Source organism: Sapajus apella, unplaced genomic scaffold (genome assembly GCF_009761245.1).
Source record: "Sapajus apella isolate SASKATOON/1434 unplaced genomic scaffold, GSC_monkey_1.0 scaffold1, whole genome shotgun sequence".
Taxonomy (NCBI): domain Eukaryota; kingdom Metazoa; phylum Chordata; class Mammalia; order Primates; family Cebidae; genus Sapajus; species Sapajus apella.
This window is the reverse complement of record NW_022436941.1, coordinates 44343800-44369444: the sequence shown is the minus strand read 5'-3', so window position 1 is coordinate 44369444 and position 25645 is coordinate 44343800. Positions and strand designations below refer to the sequence as shown.

The following is a 25645-nucleotide window of genomic DNA, read 5'->3' as shown; positions in this document are numbered from 1 at the left end:
ACCTGGAGAATGTTTGCTGGATGCAGTCAAAGCTGCCCTGAGGGTTGTCTTTGCCCACATTTGACAAATAAAAGTTAAAGTTATGAACTTCATTGAGGGGATCATTTTTGGGAATTTTGACAAGCTAAAATGGAGGGAAAAGAGAGAAATGCCTCAAATTATAAATTTGCCATAGAAAAGTCTTATAACTGAATTACTGGTTTTTCTAGTGAAAATCATTTCTAAGCCCTTTTGATACATCACAGCATTTAAATGACCAAACAATTCAAGGAACCTGGCAAACATGCCTATAACTCATCACATTCTTATTTCCATTTTCTACCTTTAAGTGTCGGTAATCACTTATGCTCAATAGTTTCTATTAGTTTATAAGAGGAAGTCTTTTCATTTCAAAGTAGCAAATGGTTACAGTTCATATGAAAGAGTTACTAGTGAATTTATAAAAAGCTCTTCCTCTTTTGAGCTATACAAGCTTTGTCTTTGGCTTATATGACCACCTGCTAAGTGGCTTTTATATATTGAAGCAATCTCTGAGACAGAGTCCATATCTAAATCTTTGGCTCTCTTAATAAAAAAACACATTTCATTTTAATTCTTGCTTCTTGGAGTAGTATTTTTGAACAAGAGTAACAGCATAAGGTTAATGCCATAATTACATTCACAGGTAAAAACTGCTGCCCTAAGATTCCAGTATTCATTCTCATGTTTACAGAAACAGGGTCTGCAGCCTACGGAGATGATTCTGGAGGTCCCTCCCAGGCTGATACCCAGGCAACACTGTGGAACAGGCAGATGTATTTTCTATACTCTTGTTCAAGGTCTGGCTTCCCTGCTAGATGGGAAGTCCCAGGAGCAGAAGGACAGAGTTGTTAAAGACCACTGAGGTCTTGCATCGGCCACATTTCCTGGTACATAGCAGGAGCTCAAGAAAGGTGTGTACAGTTGGAATCTTCTGTTTTCAACTGCTTCACTCTTCCTAGTGTCTGAAACCTTTCCTCCCTTGGGTCTGCATGGTGTTAGGTGATAATTAAGAAAAAAGATTAGTTGGCAAGAATGTAAAATATGACTTACCAAATTTCAGCTCCCAAACACACAGTCTTAGTAATTTAGCAGACAAGCAGGGAAGGGAAAAGTGTTTTAGAACCCTCATTCTCCAAAAAATCTGTCCTTCCCATTATAAGATGACCCAGAGCTAACTCACTGCTTAGTGTGTGGGTGTATGTGCACACACATTCATGAATGTGCTAGTGAGTACAAGCATATATGATCCCTACCCTTGCTCTGTCCTGCAAGACACCCTGTAATCTCTGACTCACTCAATCTAAAAGTCTCCCAAGCCTTGACCTACAGGAAAGAACTGCAGCCACCAACTCCTGCCTTCCCTTCCTCCCAACCATGGAAAGTAGTTAAAAAGAAAAACAAAAAACAAAAAACAAAGGTAAGAAGGAAGAGACAATTTGTAGTATCTGGCACATAGTAGACATATAATACATATTTGTTGAAGGAATAAATGAATAAGAAGAAATAAGTCAAAGAAAAATGTCTTTTCAAAGGAGATTCAGCCGGCTTGTGTAGAACTTTAAAAGGTCAAATTTCACCAAAGATACAATAGGTTAGATAATACTCCATAGAGCCCCTGGCATCCATGAATTTAAACTATCTTTGACTCCCTATTTTAAATTAGATCCAACTCCTGGCACAAGTTTCTGTGTTTTTATCTATTTTATAATACCTTTTAAGGGCCCTAACATTACTCTTCAATTCCCAAAACTTTCCCCAGTTCTAAAGTACTGTAACTTTGTGAACAAGTTTTAATTTACTCTGTAGGTAGGTACTCATCAGGCTGTCTTATTGGGTGTAAACACTCAGCACCTAGTCAGCACACACATACTGGGGACTTCTTAATCCTATAGCAGTAGAGGCGAGCACAGGCCAAAGGAATGCTTGCATCAGGCACAAGAGAACATAAGTCTACCTGTATACTGGTGTAACAGTATTCACTAATGTCTGCTTTTGTTTTTCTGGGAAGAGCAGGGTTCTGCTGACAGAGAGGGATATGCAATATGGAGGAGGTAGATAGGTAAGAAAGATGTGGACACCTGAATGAAATCCCCTCCATAGGCGTAACTCATTTAACTTCCATCCATCTTCTCCCCTAACCCTTCGTCTAGATCTGCAGAACCTGGCTGGAGAAATTTTTAAAGTAGTCTCTTCTCCACGTGATATCTAGTCTTTCTATGATCCTCCAGCTTCAGTTTAGATCTAAAGTTTTCCCTAGTGCATAGCTCAGGTTTGGGAATATTGCAGTACTTCCATACCCATCAGAGAATGGAAGACCACCCCATCTGGGAGACTCTAAATTGCATTTTTAAAAGGTAGAATTGTACAGTTTTTCTCCCCCTATTTTTCAAGCGTGATTAGAGTCCGTACTGAAATTCTGCAAATGTGCAATATTCTTTTAGTGTAAACTTTTAACTTATAGTCTGGAGTCCTTTAGTTCAAATGTCCACTAAACAGAAGGTTACAGAAAGCTCTTAACAAATCTTTGTTAATTAAATGTAGCTTTTTCCTTTTTCATCCTCCAAACCACACAATCCTAACTTCTTAAGTAACACTTATGCTTTTTAAGGTAAAAGAATTATCCTTCTATGCATTTTTTCTCTTAAAGCATCATAGTCTGGCCTGATGAGGGACACAGACTTTCATATTCTTGTTTTTTTAAAAGTCTCTTCAGTAGAAAAAAAGCTGCAGATTTTAAGAATATAATAATGACCAGAATAGAAAGAATCAGCTTAAAAAGAAACAAAGTTTTTAAAAAATCATAATCCATCCTATGTACTTACCAAAGTGTTTTGAAACTTGTGTTACACATAGATTAACAGTGGTTCTTAACAAGGGGCGATTTTGTCCCCCAGAGGACATTTGGTCTGGGAGGGTGCTAACGGAATGCAGTGGGAGGCCGGAGATACTGCCAAACACCCTACAGTGCACAGGACATCCCCTCCAATTACACAGTACAAAACGGCAAAAGAACCAAGGCTGAGAAACTTTGGATTAGAAATAGAAATAGGTCAGTCCCTTAGAAAAGAAGTCACAGGCTGGGTGTGGTGACTCACACCTGTTATCCCAGCACTTTGGGAGGCTGAGATGGGAGGATAACTTGAGCCTGGGAGTTTGAGACCAGCTCGGGCAACACAGTAAGACCCCATCTCTATAAAAATAAAAAAGTGAAAAAGAAAAGAAAAAATAAAAGTCAGAATTCTGACTTCATTGGTTTCTGAAAGTCAATAATAAGTGGAGAAAAATGGCATCTTTAAAGAAATATAAATACCCATTTTATTTCAAATGAAAGCAGCCATTTTAAGTTTACTTATTCCAGTTTTATAACTCCTGAGAATCTTTTATCAGTGTGTTATCCCAATCAGGAGAAACTGAAAAGCAAAGATAAGCAGCACACATGGGCCATATTTAAAGAATATTTAGCTATAGAGAGAATGTGAAGATTAAGTTCCTACTGCAAATAAACTTCTGCAAATTCTTCTAAGTATCACAAGTCCAGCAAATAAACAAATGGCTTAATGGGCATTATTTAAAAATATTTTTATTGGAATACCTACTCTGATTATCATTTTTTTAAAGGTCTTAAACCTCTGACAATAACAAGTAGAAAAAGCTAGTATAGTTTTCAGCTTAGAAAAAATAGAGAGTAACTTATCTGCAGAGTGCTTTTAATCCCTACCATTTTTCCTTGTTCTTACCACATGCCACACACACTGATAAAAGATTCTCAGGCTGCTAAAGATCAGTAACGAACCACTCTGTCCTCACCTCTGATAGCAGAACTTCTCAACAATCTCTCTGACCCACTTGTACCACTATGAGTATATTTGAGCAGCATGCAGATAAGGCAGAGGCAGGCATCAGGGCAAATAGTGTTCACTTTAGGACCAATGGGTGACTCCTGATGCATGTCATGGGTTTTTTTCCAGTTGTGGAGCTGAAGTGGAGCTTAGAGGTTAGAGAATAAAGGGACATGGAGCCCAGGCCAATCAGAGTTCTACATTACCTTTTCTTGGTGGTTTCAGAGCAATAGCAATAGCAATGCAGATGGTATGGTCTGAGCTAATCTCAAGCTTTTCAAGAGCAGGATGTTTTCAGGTAAATTTTATATCCTTAAAATTTCAAACGGGTCTGTAGATTTAGTGCATCTAATTTCTTGAAAATGTATTTATTAGATACAAACTTAATTGTATCAATGTCCAAGTATACTTTTAAGAATGAAATGGGTATACAAGGTATAAGGTAGCACATATGTTTATGGCTGGTAAGGCCATGTAACAATTTAGCCACTGGACAGGAAAGCAGGAGACTTGATAGAAAGAGGAGGTGATATATGACAATTAGGGCAGGTTGTTGAGAGGGAAGCTTTAGAACTAATCTATGGTAACTTCAGAGTAGACCAGAACCTGTGGGACTGTTGAAGGCCAGAGCTAGGGTGGGTCTGAGACCTTTCTGAGCTACAGCCATTCAGACAGCTAGAGTTTCAGAGGAACCTGTGGTTATGCATCACTCCCCTCTGATATACAGGAGCCTATTCCATAGTATATCTAGACAGCTCTTTCTTCCAAAATGGTTTTGAAGCACTTTCATAAAAACTACCCTTCAGGTTCATGAAATATGAGGAGGAGGAAGTGAAAATGTACTGACTGCTATTGGTAAACCTAGGGTCAGCTTTTGAGGACTGAGATAACCACCACAGGAAATAAGTTCTGAGGTCTGATTTTGAAACAATATTGGAAGACCATTCCTTTGTGAGACAGAAACTTCTCAATTTGAATTATAATATTTTAAGCTTTTCCTACAGGTCAGTTTGGAATAACTTTTTATTTAGGAACTCATGATCTTGAATTTTTAGCTAAAGTCCTTAAGAATATTATTTAAAAAGTATTAAAAGGCTGTGATTATGAACAGTTTCTTATTCAAGATGAATAACATAAAAATATACCACCATGTCTCAGCAACTGGAAAAGCAGATTTTAATTTTCATTCCAAAAATGAAAGACTGAAAATCAAAGGCTTAGGACCACAATCCACAACTCTCCTCCCAACCTCCTGTCTGAATTCGATAAAAAGCTACAAAGAAAAAGTTTCAGGAAACTTTCAGACATTTATAATTAGCATAAACACTGTATACCAAGGTGTGTAAGTCAAAACGTCTAATTACTTTAAGATACAAGCTCAGGCATGTGGCAACAGAATACTGTCTGAAAGGTCATTTCAACATCAAGTCACGGATGTTCTATTTACATAAGGATCTAGGGCAGAAGCACAATGTGCACACTGCTCCAGCTTTCTCGTATGTGCATGCTAACATCTGCTGAAAAGCTGTTGGTACCTTTACTGCAGGTTTCCTGTCCTTGAGTCAAACCCTTTCTATTCAATATTGGATTGAGGTATATATTATATTAAAAATAGAACCAGCAAGGGTTTTCTTCATTTATTTAAGTGTTTTGTTCTTTTGTGGGATTACAAATCATTCAAACTTAGAGTTCTTCTTTGAAAGATACCTTTTCTGATAAGGTGATTGTAAACACTTAAGGAAATACTCATGAACCAGCAGTACCATGGTTTGATATGACAATTCCTGGTGTTAAAGTGAACTCCTATAGCTGAGAGAGCCAAGATCATCTATAATTTCCTTTTTATAGATTAGGGACAATGAGGCTTAGTGATTTGTTCAAATTAGAGCCATATTTATGTTGACAATCCCTGTATTCCACACCCCATTACCCTGCTCCATGGGACTAACATATTATGTTTATAGTCTTTCTCTCTCCATTAGAATATAAACTGTGCAAGGACAGAGGCTTTTGTCTGTTGAGTTCCCTGAACAGATTGTCAGCACCTCAAATGATGTGTGGCACAAAGTAGTCACTTGATGCATATTTGTTAAATGAAAATGTGGATTAATGCCTGAGCATTAAGGCATTAATGCTAAGGCCTAGAACTGAAGTGTTTGTTTTCTTTCCACCAGCATTTCCAAAGCATGCTGAAAAGTTTCCTCATTTGAAAGGGGGTTCTATCCTCAAATAAATTCAGGAAATGCCAAGTTAAACCAAATAATTTTCTTTGCTGTGAGTCCTTTCATACTGAATAGTAGTTTCCCAATTTGTATGGCCTCAGAACCCACCTCCCCTCCAGCATCCCAGGAAGCCAGTCCGTCTCTTAATTTTATCTAACATCTATCATATAGGCTGTAAATATTAGCTTAGATATAGATAAACTTACTGCAACCTTTAAGCATTAGAATTCTCTGTTGTTCTCAAATTCTTTCCAGACTTTTGATTCTGTGATTTCCTAAAAATCTAGAAAATATACTTTAAGCTAGAGAAATACATTTGCATGTACTATTCAGGTTCCTCAGTTTAGGGACAGAATAATCGAGAATCAGAACAGAAAACAGAAACCTCAACCTGAAAGCCACATGTGCTATTTTTCAAACTAGACCTGCTGTTATAACTTTAGGCCCAACATTATGGGTTGAGGGGAGAAAAAAGAAAAAAGCCTCTCAGATCAGCTTAGATGTGCAAGCCAATGCTGGACGGTGGGGTAGTAGGAAGGGGAGGGCAGCCTTCATTGGCAATAGAAAAAGTTAAGTATTAGACAAATCAGTAACAGCTAAATATTCTTACTGAGAGGGAAGGGCAGGGGGTAGAGAGGATCCAACACATATTAGAACCATCTAAAATTTCCATATGATAGATATTTTAATGAGAAGAGCAGTGCAAAATGCCAAATTTTTCTAGCGCAAAGAGAAATATTGGCAGTTATCCCTAAAATTCAGGTCATATAGCAATTAACGTAAATAATTCAGGGAAAAAGAAGTCCATTTATTTCCTTGCATTCTTCCTCTTTTGCAAGATGTATATTAAAGCAATGAAAAAGTAAAGTGGAATAGCTTTCACTATTATTTTTCATATAGTTCCCCTGGATCCCGTATTAAAATTTCTCAAATAGTTCTAGATTAAAGAGTAGAGTAGCCTAATACTCAGGTTTCCTAATTCTGTTATTTCTGTAGGATATAGTCTTACTAGAAAAGTCATTCCTGAGAACTACATTCTCATCCCTAATGTATTCTTTTAAATTTATGACCATTTTGGAGAAAACATCATTGATAGCAACATTTCAAAACCAATTTTAATTACAAATATGCAATAACATCCATTAAAGTAAAGTAGTAATTTTTAAAAATCATATACACCCAATACACTCAGTGCTATATAACTGAAACTGCAAAAAAACTGCTTTGAGTAATTTTTGGCCCTCTTAAAATATGGCTTCTCTATTAATATGAACTAGCCTTTTAAATGTTAGTGTGTCTGATGACATGGATTAATTGATTCTTTCATTAAATTTACTTATTCCATTTAATTCATTAGTTCACATATTAGCTGAGTGCTACTGTGCTAGGCACTGTTTAGGTTTCTATGACATAGGAATGAATAAAACTGACAAAGATTCCTGCCATTGTGGCACATATGTATAAAAGTCCAGGAACAAGTAATGATGCCTAGGACCAGAAGACAAGGAGAAATAGATGGATTTGGGATGTATTTTGCAGGTACATGCAGCAGCTTTCCTAGACATATTAAATATAAGAAATAAAAGCAAGTAATCAAGTATAACTCCAAAGTATTTTGCCTGGAACAATGGAATTGCTTCAGTATATGTTTGTGGGTACATACATATAGACCAAAAAAAAAATATATATATATATACACACACACACATATATATACACACACACACACACACACACACATAATATTTTTTGAACCTTGTGATAATAAGCACCTTAATGTAACTGAATCCATTAACTGGTTAAGTGTACTTCTTATTTTTAAATACCGTACAATTGACCAACGTTGGTTTCGCCAGCTACAAAGGTGCTTCAAAGGGAGTTTTGTTATGATTCATTTTTTTTAGCTTCGTGACTAAAAATTATTTAGAAGAAACCAGGTGTCTGAGTGAGTGTTGTTTGGTAGTTGGTTATTTCCAGGAAAAAAGGGGTGATGACAGTTATTGGCAGGGGAAAGATGGAAATAGCAGATACTAAAGATATTGCATCAAGGAAAAGGTATACAGACTATGGAGGATGAGAGAACAGAAAACTTATTTAAAAATGAATGCAAAATTGAACTAAGTGCCAAAGTGGTTTTGGAATAGAAGTGAGACAGCCATTGAGAAAATCTAAGTAGTTTCTTCAAAATAAAGTCATGGCTAGGCTAAGCCACAAGATCTTCTTTGGTGGCAAAAACTAAAACCTTCCATTGAGTTCAGCAACTTACCATAAAGCTGCATTTATTTTTGTTTTATTAACCAGTCCCTTCCTAAATTTAAATATACAAAGCTGATATAAACTAAATTATCAACTTGTTCCTAAATCTCTCCACCCTCCCACATTACCCGGTTAATAAACCACCATTCATTTAGTACTGAGATTACTGGCATCCTGACGAGTCAAATTTGACTCCTCTCTCTCACACTACTCCATACCCGTCAACATCCACATAATCATAAGACTTACTGCTTTTTCCTTCTGAAATATTTCTTAAATGTATATTTTTTCTATCCTCTGTTTTGGGTCAATATTACCTTTTGCTTGGACAACTTTGCTTTCAGCCTCTACTTCTGAACCCTTCTCAATTCCATCACCTAATCATTCAGCTGCCATCCTCTAATCATTCAGTTTTTATCAACAACTATTCTTATAAAATGTCAACATGACTCTGTCAGTCTCAAGGTCATTTATTTCTACATGATTTCCTACTACTTAGTAGTAGGCGTAAGCTTCTTAAATAGTATACATAAGGTTCCTTGTCAGCAGTTTTGCTACTAAACCAGTTTAACTGGGCCTCATCTCCACCTTGTATTTCATGTTCCAACAGCAATACTGTGCTTGCTGGGTGCCGGAACATGCTACTCTGTGTCCCCACTTCTTGTCTTAGCTCATGCTAACTTATTAGTGAGATTCAGCTTAGGAGTCCTTCCCTCAGGGAGCCTTTGCTTGCCCAGTGAGGTACGTTTAGAAGCCTCCTTTCTGAGTTCCCACGGTCCCCTCTAGGTGTTCATCACTATTGCTGCCTTCACTATACTGTATGCTAAGTATTTATTTATGTGTCTTTCTCTCTCACCAGACTGTGAGTTCATGGTCTTACCCACATATATATATATATATATTTGAAATACAGTAGATATCTAATAAATATTTGTTAGATTTATCTGAAGAAACTTAGAACTAAATTCACTCAGAAGGTACCTTATGCCAGGGATACTAAAAAATTATAAATGGATTTGAAATAGATGACTTAAGAATCTGTTGAGAACCAGGGTTCCCCAGAGAAGGCAAAAATAAACAACAAGAGGAAAAGAAAGGAAAAAAAAAAAAAAACCCATACAGCTGCCTGCTGTGTGGTACACATGTCAGGATGAGAAACTTTCTAAACTCTCTTGTGCTATGTTTAGCCCTAAAACCTAGGCCAAGTGGCTTCCTGGGTTTGTGGGACTTAAGTTCATATTCTACATTTTTCTTCTTTAAAGAGTATCTTCATGTTTATTAAAACACTCACAGAATACTCTGGCTTCATGAAGTTCCATTTGAAAATATGACCCAACCTCTTTTAAACCATTTAGTATTTTAAATAATTTAGAATTTAACCATACTAAATAATTCTAAATTTAGTAATTCTTCTGGTCAAGTAGGAAGCAGAATTTTGTTTCAAAAAATGGTTTCTCAGAAACAAAGCTCAAACCTGAATTCTACAAGGAAAAAAAATCTTAAATATGAATGGCAACTTCCAATTCATTGCCAATTTCCTTTCCTTATACCCTGGACCCTTGAGCAACATTCTTTTGCATGATGCCAGGAGGAACTGCTGGCACATATAAGCGGGCTTAGAATTCGTGCCTGCAGTCAGCAGCAGTTGTGTAAATCTAGGGGAGAGACTGGTATTTGACACATGCAAGTCTTCAAGGTTAACAGAAGTCTCAAAAAGCCCAGGCCCTAGACTTTGCAAAACACATGGTTTCACCCCAACTAATCAATGTCACCAAGAAAATGTGTAAGTTCAATAAGACAAACAAGAGTTAAGTCTGAATAATTTTTCCATATAGATTTAGAAGTATATTTAGCTCTTAATTCTGTTTTCAACTTCAATTGTTTTTGAGCCTTTTCTTTGGGTAAAGTTACAGAATGCTTTTTTCAAAATAAAAATAAATCTTATGGGGACACGCAACATGTATTACAAACAGACTCAGAAATGCTCTGGTTAAGGAAGGAATGATGAGAGACTGGAATTGCTGAGGCAGCCACTGTGGTAAGACCACTGTGGTAAGTCCTTCCTGGGGACCAAAGGCACAAGAGCACAGTCTATGCTAAGGAAGGTGAAGCAGCAACAAGACACACAATATTTGGGGGACATCATTTTAATTAAATTGTAGTCATATCTTAAATGAATATTACAAAAGGGTGTGTGTAAAAATATGCACCTTTATGTGCCATTTTTTAAATGAGAATTGGTGTCAACTATTTGGAAGATAGTGAAGATAGGAAATGGTGTCCCGCTGTCTTGCTCTTTCTCCTTTTGGACCACATCTAGGATGCTAGATCATTGGCTCTGCAGCAAAATGTCCGGTTTCCAACTCTGGCTCCAGAATCTACCAACTGTGGTACCTTGGGCAAATACTTAACCTCAGTAATCCCCAGTTTCCATACTTGTAAATGTAGATAATGATATTACACACCTCATATGACTGATGTGAAGTTTAGAGATAACCCATCTAAGGTACTTGGCACAAGGCCTGGCACACAGTAAATGCCAAAAAATGTTTGTTTTGATAATGCAAAGACTATGTTGTGGAGCTCCCCACTCCAATTTTGACCTGTTTGACTTTAACACATGCATGTCTTCCTTAGAATACTGAGGTGTTTGATTTTTAAAGTAATTTCTGGTAACAAGCTCTTCGGGTAATCAAAAGCTGACTAAACTCATTCTGAATCCTCATAATTTAGAAAAATAAGGAGCTACACGTCTTCTGGGTCAAAGCTTAAGTGTTAGTGTAAATGGAAGTCAAATAAACTATCTGGAAAAATAAAGAAACAAATAATGAAAACCACTAGCAATATTTCCAACTGTCTCAAACTCAAAATACAGAAAGATAAGGTATGAGAATGAATCAGCTGAAACAGGTGTCTACAGAAGGCTGAAAAATTACAGATGCCTGTTGCTCCTCTAGAAGGGTAGCAAAACACTGCTTCACAAGTGCCCTATCAAAAAAAAAAAAAAAAAAAATGCTGCTTTCAGATTCCCGGAGAGTTCCAGATCTAGCTACAGCACAACAAAGAAAGAAAATAGAATTAAGTGTCCTCATGAGAACCACAGCTTTGACTCTAAAGCATTCAATCTTCATAAATACAAACAATATTTTAAAATTTGTGAGGATATTTTTTTGTATCAAAGCTATAGGTGGCCCTAAAAATGAACCAAACATATTGTATTTTAATTTTTATAAATCTCTTTCCAAACATCTACTCTGAAAATACATTCCTGAGGCAGAGTCTGGTTTACTCCATAAAATTTATTTGTATTCAGTTTTCGTAAGTCAAATTTGTTTGTTAATTTTCTTCAAGCCTATAAAGGAAATAAAACTATTTCTAATTTCACATGTATAAAGCTATTGATATACACAACACATCAAGAGCTAAATTAGAGACTACAGTTCTGATTTCTAAGAGATTGGCATGTCTGATGTAAATAAGAGGGCCTGTAAGGTTTCTTAGACTAATTTATAATTGCAAGAAATATAGGACTGAAAAGACTTCTAAGGATGGTATGGTTAGGCTATTGGCAAAGCCATTAAACCTATGCCTTCACAAAGAGAAAGAGACACTTTGGCAAAGAAAGGGCAAAAGTTTACATACGGGCAGTTAAGGCAATTACTATATTTGAATAACTAAACAAAACTTTTGCTTGATTATCTTTCAGATAGTTATTTAATGCTGCTATGAGGTAGAACCACACACCACAGAGTCCCTCTAAAACAATAAGGCAAAACATTTTAACCTCTGGCCAATAAAGCATTGCCTTATTAAAAAAAAAAAAAAAGAGAGAGATCCATACCACTAGGCTTTGTGAGATGTTTGCAATGTTCTTTTAAAGAAGACAGGCATCTAAAGATGAAGGTAGAAATTCAAAAGGACTAAATTATTATGACCACAAACAATGGTAAAGAAAAATGTCAAAATGGCAAAATACAGTATGTAAAAAGTTATATAAGTAGTATAATTATTTTTAAAAGTTAGAGAAATAGAGTAATTTTGTCAAAGGGAGTCCATGAACTACTAAAATAAAAACTCTTCCCACCATATTGGGAGAAAACATGAATAATATAAAGAAATAAAAAACTCAAAGCTACTCCTTCTAGCAATACCAGATGGAGACAACAAGACACTGGACATTACTTCACACTATCTTAAAACATTGCAATATTTTACTCATGTCAAAATACAATCAAACAAATCACACTGTCAAACAGTTTTTAAATATTATCAAATGATTAATTTTGAAATTCAAAAAACATGTGTCCAATACTGGCCAAGGAAAACCCCTCGTGACTGGCACTTTTGAACAGCTGTGGCAATATAAGGCAGCAGCAGCTTTCTGGGGGTGGGGATGGGGACGGAATGAGTGATTTAGAGACAGTTATTGAAAACTTAAAAGTATTCTGACCTAGTAAATGCCATATCTAAGAATCTATCCTGAAGAAATAAAGATAGCAATAATAATTTATTCACATGGAATTTAATCATACCATTATTGTTATACAGAAACTATACATGTAATAGGAGAATGGCTAAATAATAGTGCATCCTAAAACGAAATGTTAGGTAGCTATTTAAAAGTGACTTGTACTATTTAATAACATAGGAAAATGCTCATGATACATGCTAAGTGAAAAAAGCAGAATATAAAAAAAGCAACAAACACACTGAGACTGCAATTTTAAAAATGAATGTGTGAGCAAGAAGAGAAGACTAGAAAAAAATTGAATAAAACTGTTTTTCACTACTAGGGACCCCTTTGTTATTCATCTTTATTCTTGTGTGTATTTTATACACTTTTAAAATGTTCATTCACTTTGTTTCTCAACCAGAAAAACAATAAAGGGTACATAAAAATAATAACTGCATTTTAGGTTATCGCTGATACTGGCCCTTCATGACTCAGTTACCTTAAATATTCTTGAAAGAAGTTAGAGTTGTTTTTTTAAATATAGAATCAGAAATTATGAAGCAAAAGACTTTATCCAAAATTAATCCTGGGCTCATTATTCTATTCTTCAAGCTTTCTGAAAGAACAAAACATTATCTTCCTTTAAAAACAAAACTAAGTATTAAGTATCCCTAATAAAGTTTTCCATTATAGCCAAATACAGAACTTTCAAACAGGTGTGGAAATATAAACTATTCAGTGAAAATGGAATACCCTCAAATACCTTTCTTCCTAATCTGAAGACTGACTTATAAACTACCAACATGACTAGATTAAGGAAAAACTAAAAAGCATTCACAAAATAGGTCATAAGAAAAATTTCTAGGTATTGATTAGTAGAGCATTACTACCTTCGTAAATGTGGCTATGCCTTATATTCTCACTCTAAAATAAGCTATTCATAACATAATTACTAAGTGGTTATTAAACACTAGGCTCTTCATGTATTATAAAGAACTGCCCTTTTCCTATGGCTGTTTAGGTACCAACCCTCTCCTGATATGGGCCCAGTTTAGTTCTTCTTTAATCAGTTGCCTATTGCTTTCTGAGTTTTATTATCCTAAGCTCCCTAAGGACCTCACCTTTTAAAATTCAACCAACTGCTGCTTTTCATTCCCCTAATCTGTCCTTTCTAGACTGGCCTTTTCCCCAGGACACTTTACAATGCCACTTCTCCAAAACATCAAGTGTTAACTCAGAAAGGAAAGCAGCCTCTACTCCCACACCCTTGACAACACCAGCAACCCTGCCTCTACCTTCTTTTCACTGGGGAGAGAGATCACAGACAGAGAGAAAACTTTCTTTCTCCACTGATAGATGACAGAGCAACTCTATCAAGTAGTTGACTAGCAAGATATTTAGCTGGTGTCTAGCTCTAGATAACTTCAAGACCTGCCTTCTCTGTTCTACTTGTCAACTTGCTTTTTTAGCCTTTAATATTCAGCTTTTCTCCCTAAAGTCTTGTCATATTTAAACTTGGCATCTCCAAAATTTCTTTTATGGTTTGTCAGGCTATTAGGAAATACAGATTTAAAATGCCCTTTTGGCATCTATTGAAACATGTTCTAGTTTTTCTTATTTAACCCATAAAGATGACAAATTATCTTTAATGATAATGAGAACAAACTTTAACATATTTGTTTCTGCAAAATAATCATAGCTTGATAGCTATGAAGCTCACTGCCATACTGAACACCTGTAAACTCACCACTCAAGAACAAAAATGTCAGCAATAACACATCCACCATACTGCTCTCCTTTTCCCTTTGCCTGCCTTTCCCTTCGGAGGTAATCACTATTCTCATTTTCATAACTATCATCCTCTTTTGGTTTTTAATAATTTTATCATGTATGTAAACCTACACAATAAATTGTTTTTCTCTGTTATTAAACTTTATAAAAACAGCATCACACCATATGTATTCTTTTGCCTACCTAGAGTAATAAGTTACTGCTTTTCACTGTTGTATACTCTTCCACTAAATGATTATACCACAGTTCATCTCTATTAGCCTGTCATTGTTCTTAATTAGTATGGGCAAAATTTAAAAGAAGCTTCAAATTTCCTAAATGTTAGTAATGAAAAGCAACAATATTCATACTTTAAGTATTCATATGTAAACCAGTATTCTTTAACAGCTGGAAAAATATTACTCTTTAAATAGGGCTTCATCAGAATTTCATCTGTAAATCTACCTTTTCTTTCTTCTCACTACTAGAGTTCCAGATATAATTAAACCCAATAACATGTCCTTTGGAGTTGCTTTTTGAAATCCTTTTGTTCCAATTCTCCAATGGGAATATCCCCTGGGCAACTCCATTCTCACAGAATGAAGATTGGAGTGTTACCTGAACATCTCACGGATAACATGTTCCCAACCAAACATACCCCATGTCTCCTGTCTCAACCTGCTCTTTCATCAATTTCAGATTTGAAGAATGGCCTCACCACCTAAGCAAATGCTCAAGTAATAGATAGAGGGTCATCCTTGTCTTTTCCTCTCCTCCTATATGTAAGGAATTCTGTATATAAGGAATGACTAAGTCAAGGCAGCCACTGGAGAAGCGTGTTAAAATGCAAATCTGACCACATGACTCCCTCACTAAAATGTTTTAAATAGTTGATAATCTCCTACCATGTTTGGTAAGCTATAGGTTGTGACCCATTAGAAGGTCATGGCATTAATTTAGCAGCTTGTGACTAGGATTCTTTTTAAATGAAAGGGAATAGAATAGAAAATATCAGGGTACATTGATGAAGTAGGGGTAAAGACTGTGTTGTAGAACTTTTGTTTAAGTTGTGTGAATGTCTACATACATATGTGTAAAGCTATACAATGTAAAAGTTTTGTCTTACTGTGAATTATTTGTAAATGTGTTTGAAGGCCACTCACTTACTGAAGTAGTATTTTCACTTTAGAGAAGTCAGAGGTCACCCAGAAATTGATGGAAGTCATGAAGCCTCTTCTGAGAAGAGAATGTGTACGTACCTATACATATGTATATTCTTCAAACATTCTTATGATAGTAAAAATCTGGGGAAAAAAATTATTTTAAAGTACAGGTTTCTAAATCTCATCATAGCTCTCCAGGGAAATTTTATAGGTAAAAAGCACTGATTTACAAGGTGAAATCCTAACTCCTCAAGAAGGTAAGGCTGGGCAGTGGATCACCCCTGTAATCCTAGCACGGGGAGGCTGAGGCAGGAGGATTGCTTGAGTCCAGGAGGTGGACATCAGCCTGGGCAATATAGGGAGACCCTGTCTCTTCCAAAAGTTAAAAAATTAGCTGAGTGTGGTAATGTGTGCCTATAGTCCCAGCTACTCCATAGGCTGCAGTGAGCTATGATTGAGCCACTGTACTCCAATGTAAGTGACGGAGTAAGGGATGGTTAAATTTAATGGACTACAAAGTATCATAGAATTGGTAAAATATTATTTTCTAAGCTTAAATAAGTGAGTGCTATTAAAGTGATACTGCCTGCAACATAAATAACTCAATTCCACAAGTTCAGTTTTTGGTGGGAAAACAAAAAAGTAAAGCCATTAGTGACAAATTTATGTCAGGAATATGAACGGGCCATTTTACCTTGTCTACACAGTGTCTGTCTATCGTGGTGCCTGGTACACATTGTGTACTCACAAATGTTTGCTAAGTGAAGGCAGTAAGCTTAATTCATTGCTAAGAATACAATCTGTGGCAATTGTGGAAGCTTCAGATATTAGTTATGGCTCCAGCTGCTGCATTCAAAAGTGATGCAGTTTGGTTAAGGACAGAGCAGGGTGAGCACCCCTATTTGTGCTCATGATTTGGTGTACCTCACAGTGAAGCCTGTGTAAGGGTGTGGTCTGTGAGTACTTTGAGATAGCTTCCTTGAGCATTACAAACACACAATCAAAGTTACCCTCCCACCCTCTGCTATTCTAAGCTCTTCAAGGGCAAGGGCTGGGCTAGACTGGGTCTTCTGGTCAATTTACAATAGCTTCAAACTATGATTCAATTATTATGTGAGAAAATACGCAGTTTCCAGAGTTCCGAGGGGTAGCCCATCTGCTGGGTAAAATGAGATTTTAAAAAATGTGTGTGTGTGTGTGTGTCATATGTTTATATATAAACATTAATTTTTTAAAATAGGTAATTTACTATTTTATTAACACCGTGGTAAATTAACATGTGGCTAAAGAGTTGTAATTCAGTAAAAATATTAAATGATATCTATGCATGTTAATCACTGTAATATTAAAAAAATTAAAACAGAACTACCTGGATAAAAGGATTTTAACATTCTTCTAGTATTACATTCAGCACCAAGAGTATAAAGGTAGCTGTTAGTTGGCAATCTTCAGAGCCAACTGACTAAATACAACCCTTGGCAAAACCAGAGGACTAGCCAAACCAAAACATGAAGGGAAAGAAGTCGGAGGGAAGGCATATCATCTAAGAAGGAATGGCAGTGCTGGCAATTTATTTTTACCTTTGCTGAGTATTTCAAGCTGATAGTTATCTTTGCTTCCCCACGAACCAAGTAGGGTAGGGAAGGACAGTCTGCAGGAAGCATTTTCAAGGGGGTTGAAATTGCCTACTAATTTCAAACACTGTATAATTTAATTGTTCAAACTCAATCTTCTCCACAGCCCCCACAAAGTAAAATAAATAATTAAGAAAATATCTCTGAAGGCTTTGCTAAGTTTGGGGATTAAAAAGAGAAAAATCCAACCCTCTGTCTAATGACTCTACTGAAAGAGTTTCATAGCACTACTGAAGCCTTTAAAGTTACCAGTTAAATGCCAATTTCATCTTTGGAAGGTCACTGTGCCTTTTTAGAAGGCATACATTTAGAACTTGTTTGGCTGGCTATTCTGTGTTCATTCTTGGCAAAGTGTGTGACTCAGTGTTTCACATGAGATATTGCATAGTACTTACAGAAAATACTTATTTTCAGTCCTCTTCTTAAATTCTTAAAAATAATTTCAAAAAATTAGGCCCAGTATGGTGCTTCAAGCCTGTAATCCCAGGTCTTTGGGAAGCCCAGTCAGCAGGATCGCTCGAAGGCCAGGAGTTTGAGACCAGCCTGGGCAACATAGTGAGACATTAGCCAGACATGGCCCTACATTTGTAATCCTAGCTACTTGGGAGGCTAAGGAGTGGGTATGACTTTAGCCCAGAAGTTCAAGGCTACAGTAAGCTATGATTGTGCCACTTCACTCCAGCCTGGAGAGCAACACCCTGTCTCAAAAAATAATTATTATTATATTATTTTTAAAAATTACATTATATGAAACTATTTTCTGAAGTCTCTGGTATTACTGAGCCTGAAAGTAAGCAACTAAATTAGAAAGAATTTTAGAGCAATATTCTCATAACAAATACTGAGTTATACTGAAGTCTAGAATCTCACATACTGCGACAAAGTTAACATTATTCTCACTGTCCTGGGGAAGTCAATCCCTGGACATGAGTCCCTGAGGGATGAAGCAAGTGCACTCTACAAGGCTACCACATGCCAGCGGATGTGGGCATTATTCACTCTTGAAAACCCTGCCATTTCAGATTTTATCTCAATTATAATATACCACACACTTACTTTTGGGTGTGCACATGCATACACACAGGTCTTAAATAGGTCTTCTGGAATTTTACAAACCTATTTCCAAAATGTGACATTTTATATCTACTAAAACCCTCGTTTAAAAGGCTATTTCATACCAATGAGAAATATGCATATAAGCTGTGTTTCTGATCATCCCTGTTTCCATAGAAGTTCTGAGTAGCGGGTTCTGGATGAATCCTACATTATGAATTATTTTCTAAGTATTAGTCTGTAGGTATTTGTTAAGACTGTAAGTTCTCTGAGGGCAGAGCCCATGCCATGCCCATCCCTGCATCTTTTCACACAAAGCACATAACAAGTACTTGGCACCAGTAAAGGCTGAAAGAATGTTTGCACAGTGAATAAGAAACAAGCAAAATGATAAATTAACCTATTAGCACATTCATTGATTAGGCACCTGTTTATAGTTTATTGCTTAGAACAATTACGTTAGTTGATGACTATATCAGTAACAACTACTATTACAGTATGGCAGGAAGAACTTCTCTCTAGCAGTGTGAAGACCAAGACTGTAGTTACAGCTCTGCCTCTATTAACTGTGTGTCTTTAGACAAGAAACTTTCAACAAGCATGCAAATACAGAGTTTAGTTTTAAAAATGTACTGAAACACACATCTGTGGAAAATTTTCACCTGTCACATTTTCAGTATCAGATCAGTAGATAGAACTGTCTTGATTTTTATAAAGCTTACTTTACAATAAAAATGTTGCTTTTGGAAATTGGGTGCATTATATCATTATACCCCTCTGAATGCTGTAACTTGAAGATCGCAATGCAGTAGCTCATGTAAATATACCAGCTACCATTCTGTTTAAATATGCTAGTCTAGAGAGATTTATAATCCTAGTAAACCTTTAGTTATGAGTATCTTAGGTATAGATTAGAACTGTGATAATTGATTATATCAATTATCACTCTTCAGAATCAGCAAAGCAATTTTGGATGATTTATTTATCTCCTAATATTCATGAGTTTAGAAATGAGAATCAGTTGCTACCATAGATATTTCCTCATCTTTCTGAATCCAGAAAATGCCTTCAATGACCATCTGAGTACCTTCTTCCATTAACGGAAAGGGGTAGAACGAATGGTGAAAGTCACAATTTCTATTTTTAATGCTATAAAAGCTGCTGCCCAACTGTGATAATAAAAATCCAGGTAATTAATGACTTTCAGAATTTCCACTCTTCAGCAGCATATTGCTATTCTTTAATATTTCAGTCTGCATTTATTTAGAAGAAAACTCCAACCTAGAGAGCATGTTCAGGCATAAAAGCAAATATACTTAAAAGCTAACCAGCCAAGACCCAAATTCTGGCCTTCTATAGACATCACTGAGGGAAAAAAAAATCTTATAATTAGTAACAAGGAACAGCATAACCATGCAGTGCTTAGCATGAGTCTCATCAGGGAAACAGAAAATGATTTTAACACTCTATGTTCAGTTTGAAAACGATATTTTAACAATGCTTAGTTATACCTCAAATATGCCTATACATGACAGTATCATGACAGTTAAGGTGCATTTCCAGTCACATTTGATGTAAAAAGAGAAATAAAATTTCTCATTAAGGAAAAGTATTCTTTGCGAAAAATTTAAATTTAAATCTTTCAATTTAAGGCCCTAAACATATTCCTCATAGGAAAAAATCTGTAAGCATGCTTCTTCAGAGGTTTTAAAGCAATCGGCAAGACAACGTTAAATTTGGCCCTTGAGAAAAACAGAGGAGCAGTGTACAGAAGACCCTCACATTAATGGCCCTGCGTATTCCCTGTGGGCTGTGCCAACCCACTCTCTCCCCAGTAATGACTCTTTGTTTTTACAAAGTCCCAAACGGCTAGGGAGAGCGCTGCAAAAAGAAGGGGGGAGGGGTGGATGGAATGCAGCTGCAGGCTCTAAAACAATGCTGAGTCCATATATTTTGTTCCCAGTTAGAATAATGAAAAGAGTGGGGGTTTGAGGAGACAGACTCAGAATAAGCAAGGTAGGATCAAACATCTCATAGCTCTCCATCTATGGTACCTCCACGCCTTATCTACTCTACCAAATCTAATCGCCATTCACCTGGGTTAAAAGCTTATCTGTTAAAATTCAAACATCCATTAAGATTTAAACCTGTCAGTCATTTATATCTAAATTGCTTTCATCAGTGAACTACATCAAGGCAAGGGATACAGTAGGAAGAGAAAGTGGAGCAGACAAAGATAAACTGAGGGCATTTGGACACATGGGACAGGAAAGGTACAGGGGGACACAGGTAGGAAAATTTAGAAAAGGTGGCCCAAGGTTTCAAATATAAACTGCCCACTTTGCAGTGGGGCTTAGGTATCAGGGGCAACTAGTATTCTAGAGAAAACCATACTCCCTCCCAAACTGCTAACAGCTGCAAGGGTCAGAAAGAAGAGTTGGGAAGCTTGCACATACTGGTGCCCCATAATTTAGGGTTTCAGCATACTTTGATGCCTACTTAGAAAACATCCTTTACTTGCATTTCCTGGTAGAAAGAATTAAGGGAAGCATCAGCCCTAGAACCCTACTGCTCCTAGTAAGAGAAACGCAGCTCAAACCTTATTCTCTTTCTCTAGCCCTCTTCTCCCAAGATAATCCTTTAGTGAAAATCCATGGAGCCCTCCAGGGCTGGTAGAATCAGGCCCGATTCCATGGCACATCTCTTCAGCTATTATTGATGCCACTAAAATTCGCAGGAAAACTGAAGAAGCCTTAAATAAACACCTGAACTAAGCCCTCAAATAGAAAATCAGCATGTGCTAATGACTACCTAAAAAGCTATACTACAAAATTCAGAAGAATACTTATTCCAATTAGGATCCCATTCATGAATACTTAGTCACTGAAGAGGAAAAACAGGACTTCATTGTAAAGCTGTCATGTAGAAGCAAAACTCTGACATCCACACAAACATCTCCTTCAAGTAAGCATTATGTAACACATTTAGAAGTACTCTAGGTCTGTGTTGAATGATGTAATTAATCTGACTCTTGAACTGTTTTCAAGTTATAAAGTTTAGAAAAACTATTTACATGGACACTTTTAACTTTTACATTTTGTGACATAACAAAAATTCACAAGTATGCAGATTTACAATAATCAAGAACATAATCTTCCTCCTTCAGCTTATGTTTTCTCTATAGCTCTAAAAATCCACTTACTGGTATTACTAATTTCCATACTATATCTAATATATAGGGGCAAATATAGAAGTACATATTAATTTAAATGAGGAAGCAAAAAGAACAATTGACTTTTATTACTATTAAATATTAATAGTGATAATTTTAAAGTACTGATTCTACTCCTATAAACTTTATCATCTATCATAAAGACAAAATTCATAGGTCCATTTTATTAGGCATTATCATTTATTACGCTTTTAAATGCAGTAATAAAAAAGACATGGAAAACTTTGTTTATTCTGTATATATGAAGAACTCAATTTCTACTTACATATTTCATTTCCTAGTACATACAACTTAAAAAAGTATACACACAGCAAAATATTAATAGTAAAAGCAATCACAATCATAACTTATCTGAAATAAATAATCCCTTATGGATGTTAAACTGTGATAAAACATACTCACATACTACCTTGATGTATGTTATACTTTAATAAAAAGATTCACACATGCAATTATCCATGATATGGATAAAAAACACTTTCAATATCAATAACCATATAGGAATTTTTAAAAAGTAAATTAATAAAGGGAGATAATTCAAGCATCTTAAAGATGTCAGAAATTTTCATTTAGTTACAAAGTTCACAGAATGAGTGACTGATTATATTAAAAGGGTCAAGTGAAAACGGATTTTAAAAGCTGAATAGCATGCAAGAACACTAGATTTGTTTGTTAAATCAGTAAGAGTACTCACCCCGTGGAGTCCTTGGAACTGAATTGAAGGTCGAAAAGGAATTAAATTCTATTAAAAGAAACAAAAGAAACAAACAGGTAAACCTTGGTTACTGTAACATAGAACTAAATGTTTAAACTTTAAATCTACATTATTTGGGACAGAAACAGTGGCTCATGTCTCTAATCCCAGCACTTTGGGAGGCTGTGGCAGGAGGATCACTGGAGGCCAGGAGTTCAAGACCAGCCTGGGCAACACAGTGAGACCCCCGATCTCTATTTAAAAAAAAATAAATAAAGAGGGAAAGAAGAGGAAAAAAAATATGTATTTGGTCAGTGTCATACTGTGTGAAAATCCCTTTTCATTACATACCTTCTTTTGCATGTTATTATATTAAGATGCAGATGAACAATATCACACTATTTACATTTCTCTGAACCACACAACCAAAAGATATTTTTTGGCAGAGCAGCTAATCATGTTTTTGAAACTGACTGACATGATTTGGAAAAAAATGATTAGTATGCCAATTCAATTTTACCTTTAAAAACTGTATTGTTGCATAGTTTCCTGGCGTATTTTTAATAGGGGTGGGAAGAGGGAAGAGATAATTGGAGGAACTTTGTGATACTATAACAGGATCCTAGAAACATAAAATTAAATATTTGAGAATAGATCAGTTTTCCATTTTCTCACATTTTATCAGAGATTCGTTTTTAATTGAGAGCCAAATAAGTTACCAGTTCTCTCATATGATTCTCACTAGGAGAATGTAATTTCTAGATCAGTATTTTTTTATTATGAGCTTTGTCTTCTTGATAACTTCAATATTTTATCACAGAGTTGTGCACTTGGAAGAAAAGCTGTTAGTGTAAATGTCAGCCATAGTCTTTTGCATGATTTCCTGTATTCAAAGTCAAGAGCGTATTTTTCTATGGGAAAGCTTTTCCAAATTGCCAACAGAAACCCATGAAGAAATCAGATTTGAGTAATGTTTCATGGCAGTACATCAGCCTGTAAACCATTTACACCTTCATATTCAAATCCGATGTATAAAAACAGTGGTTTCTGGTCTCATCTCTACCCCAGATAAAAATAGAGGCACTAATATGTTCCTCACCTCAGCTATAGTATATCACCTACTACTTCCAAATACTTCCCAAAACTTCTCTGCAGACTTAAAAGTTTACTAATAGGGATTATAATAAATGAAAGAGAAAGAGAACTAAAGATAAGTACTTCTTTAAAAGACAGACCACCTAAATGTAAAATCAAGTGTAACATTAGCCATCTTATTATTTATAAAAATGAATAAACAAATATCTTCTTGGAGAAAACATTACAATGGATGCTGTTATCACTGTTCTGCTACCATATAAAACATCATTTAACTTTAGAGTTATCAGAAGAATCTAAGTACTACTGGCTAACAAATTCATTTACTGGTGTGGGAGAAGTGAGCTTTTTAAAAAGGAAAAATAAAAAGGTAGTGTTTGAATTTTAAAAACCTAATTTTTTTAGTAGATTTTAATTATAATTCACCGCCTTTTATGAAAATATAAATAGAGATTAACGTTTTTAAGGTGAAAAACCCACCCCCAAACTACTTTCCACAGCTAAACTCAGTCTTTCTGAAGTAATGAAAGCATGCCCACAGGAGTCTGGGGAGCCCCTTTTCATGTGGAAGAGTAAGGTGGCCCTACAACTGAGATTATACAGATTCAGCTTTCAGCTTTCACAGTACTTTCATCAGCCCTGCTTTCTGAATGTCCCTTCAAATCAGAAGCACTGAACATAGCCTCTGAGGCTCATTACACTTCCCTCCTTGAATCCTGGCAACTCAGAGGTTGTCTTCAGCTCAACATTGAAATTTGAAATGCTCTATTAAGTTCATTGATTCTTCTTGGTCAGATAAATGCAAACTTCTCAGTTTTCAAATTGCTGATATCCCCAGTGGATATTACCTCTTTCTTGCACTTAGAGACACCAGTCCTCCTAGCTCTCTGATCACACCTTTCATTTCAAAAGGCTAGTGCCTTTCCTTTCCTCTTTCTAGATCCACTTCATCCTGGAGGCTCACTGTACCTGTTGGGTGATAACTCTGAATCTCTTCTCCATTCCTCAGCTGGCACCTCTCCATAGCCTGCTACTTACTACTGCCAACAGGACATTTTGCATTAGAAACTCACAATGGCAGCAAATCTCAATGACACTAATTCCCCTATCCCCAGCCTTCCCAAATAAACTGTCACCTTTTTCCTACTATTCTGGCAATGGCACTTCTATCCTCTTGGTCCTCCGGGCTTACCGCCTTAAAATTAATTTATAGTCTCTTCTCTCCCTGACTTCATATTCTATTAGTCATTTACACACTACATGTCACGAGAATCACAGGATTCTAAATCCAGATGAGGCCTTAGAGATAATACAGTTGGTGCCTATCCCCCACAGGACTAGAACTCAAAACTCAATCTCCCTGTTTTGCCATGCTGCTTTTCTTCTACTACTTTGTGTTTCACACATATCTGCTATGGGGTATTCAAGAGTGTGGGAGCCTAATCCCTCATGCCAGAGAGTTCATCTTTTAGCTGGAGGAAATTTGAGAATGATTAAGTCCTAGGCTAAGTAGCACTAGGATATGCAGTAAGAATTCTCAAAAAGGAGAGTATGAGTTAGAATAAATAAGTGTTTATGGAAAAGGTGGCTCTTAAATAGCAGTTTAGTAAAGGTAAGTTCCAAGAAGAGAAAATACCCTGAGGAAAAAAGCTAGGAGATAGGAATGGACACTGTATAATGAAGGGGCAGGCTTCTTTCCCACTTGAAATACAATAGCAAGGATAGATCTGACCTGCAAATTCCTGCCTAATTTTTATCCTCAAAATGTGTCTTCATTTTTAGTTTCTATTTGCTACAGAATAAATAGAGCAATAATTTAAATTTCAGACCTCAGCATGACTGTTCAAAAAGTTTATCACTCTGAAATAATCCTGCCCTAATCCCCTCTGTACCCCCTCCCTGGTGGGTTTTACTGTTGCCTTTAACTTGAAAAACAATTGGAGGCTCTCTCAATTTTTTGAGTAAGAAAGTGAGTTGCTCAAAGAAGTGTTTTAGGGGAAGGCAGCTCTTTCAGTCATGAATAATACAGATGGAGAGAGATGGATCAGGGCAGGGCAGGGCTGGAGAAATGAGCTACTGCACAGCTCTAGGGGGATGCTTTAGAAATATCCTGGAAATGGTAATAAAGATCTAAATTAATATGACTGCATCTGCAACTAACAGGGGATGGTGGACACAGCAGACATTCCCAAGGAAAAATGATAAGATCTGTT

General features: G+C 36.1%; 1 protein-coding gene across 2 annotated transcripts in view; it reads right to left on the bottom strand.

Moving 5' to 3' along the window:
* The window catches only part of ELL2 (elongation factor for RNA polymerase II 2), a 76660-nt gene that overhangs the window by 34899 nt on the left and 16116 nt on the right, over positions 1–25645 (bottom strand). For both annotated transcript variants that reach the window (XM_032275947.1, XM_032275956.1), the window contains exons 2-3: positions 22338–22385; positions 3–124 (exon numbers count right to left, since the gene is read on the bottom strand). In XM_032275947.1, the coding sequence (XP_032131838.1) occupies positions 3–124; positions 22338–22385 (170 nt within the window). The remainder of the gene's footprint in view (positions 1–2; positions 125–22337; positions 22386–25645) is intronic.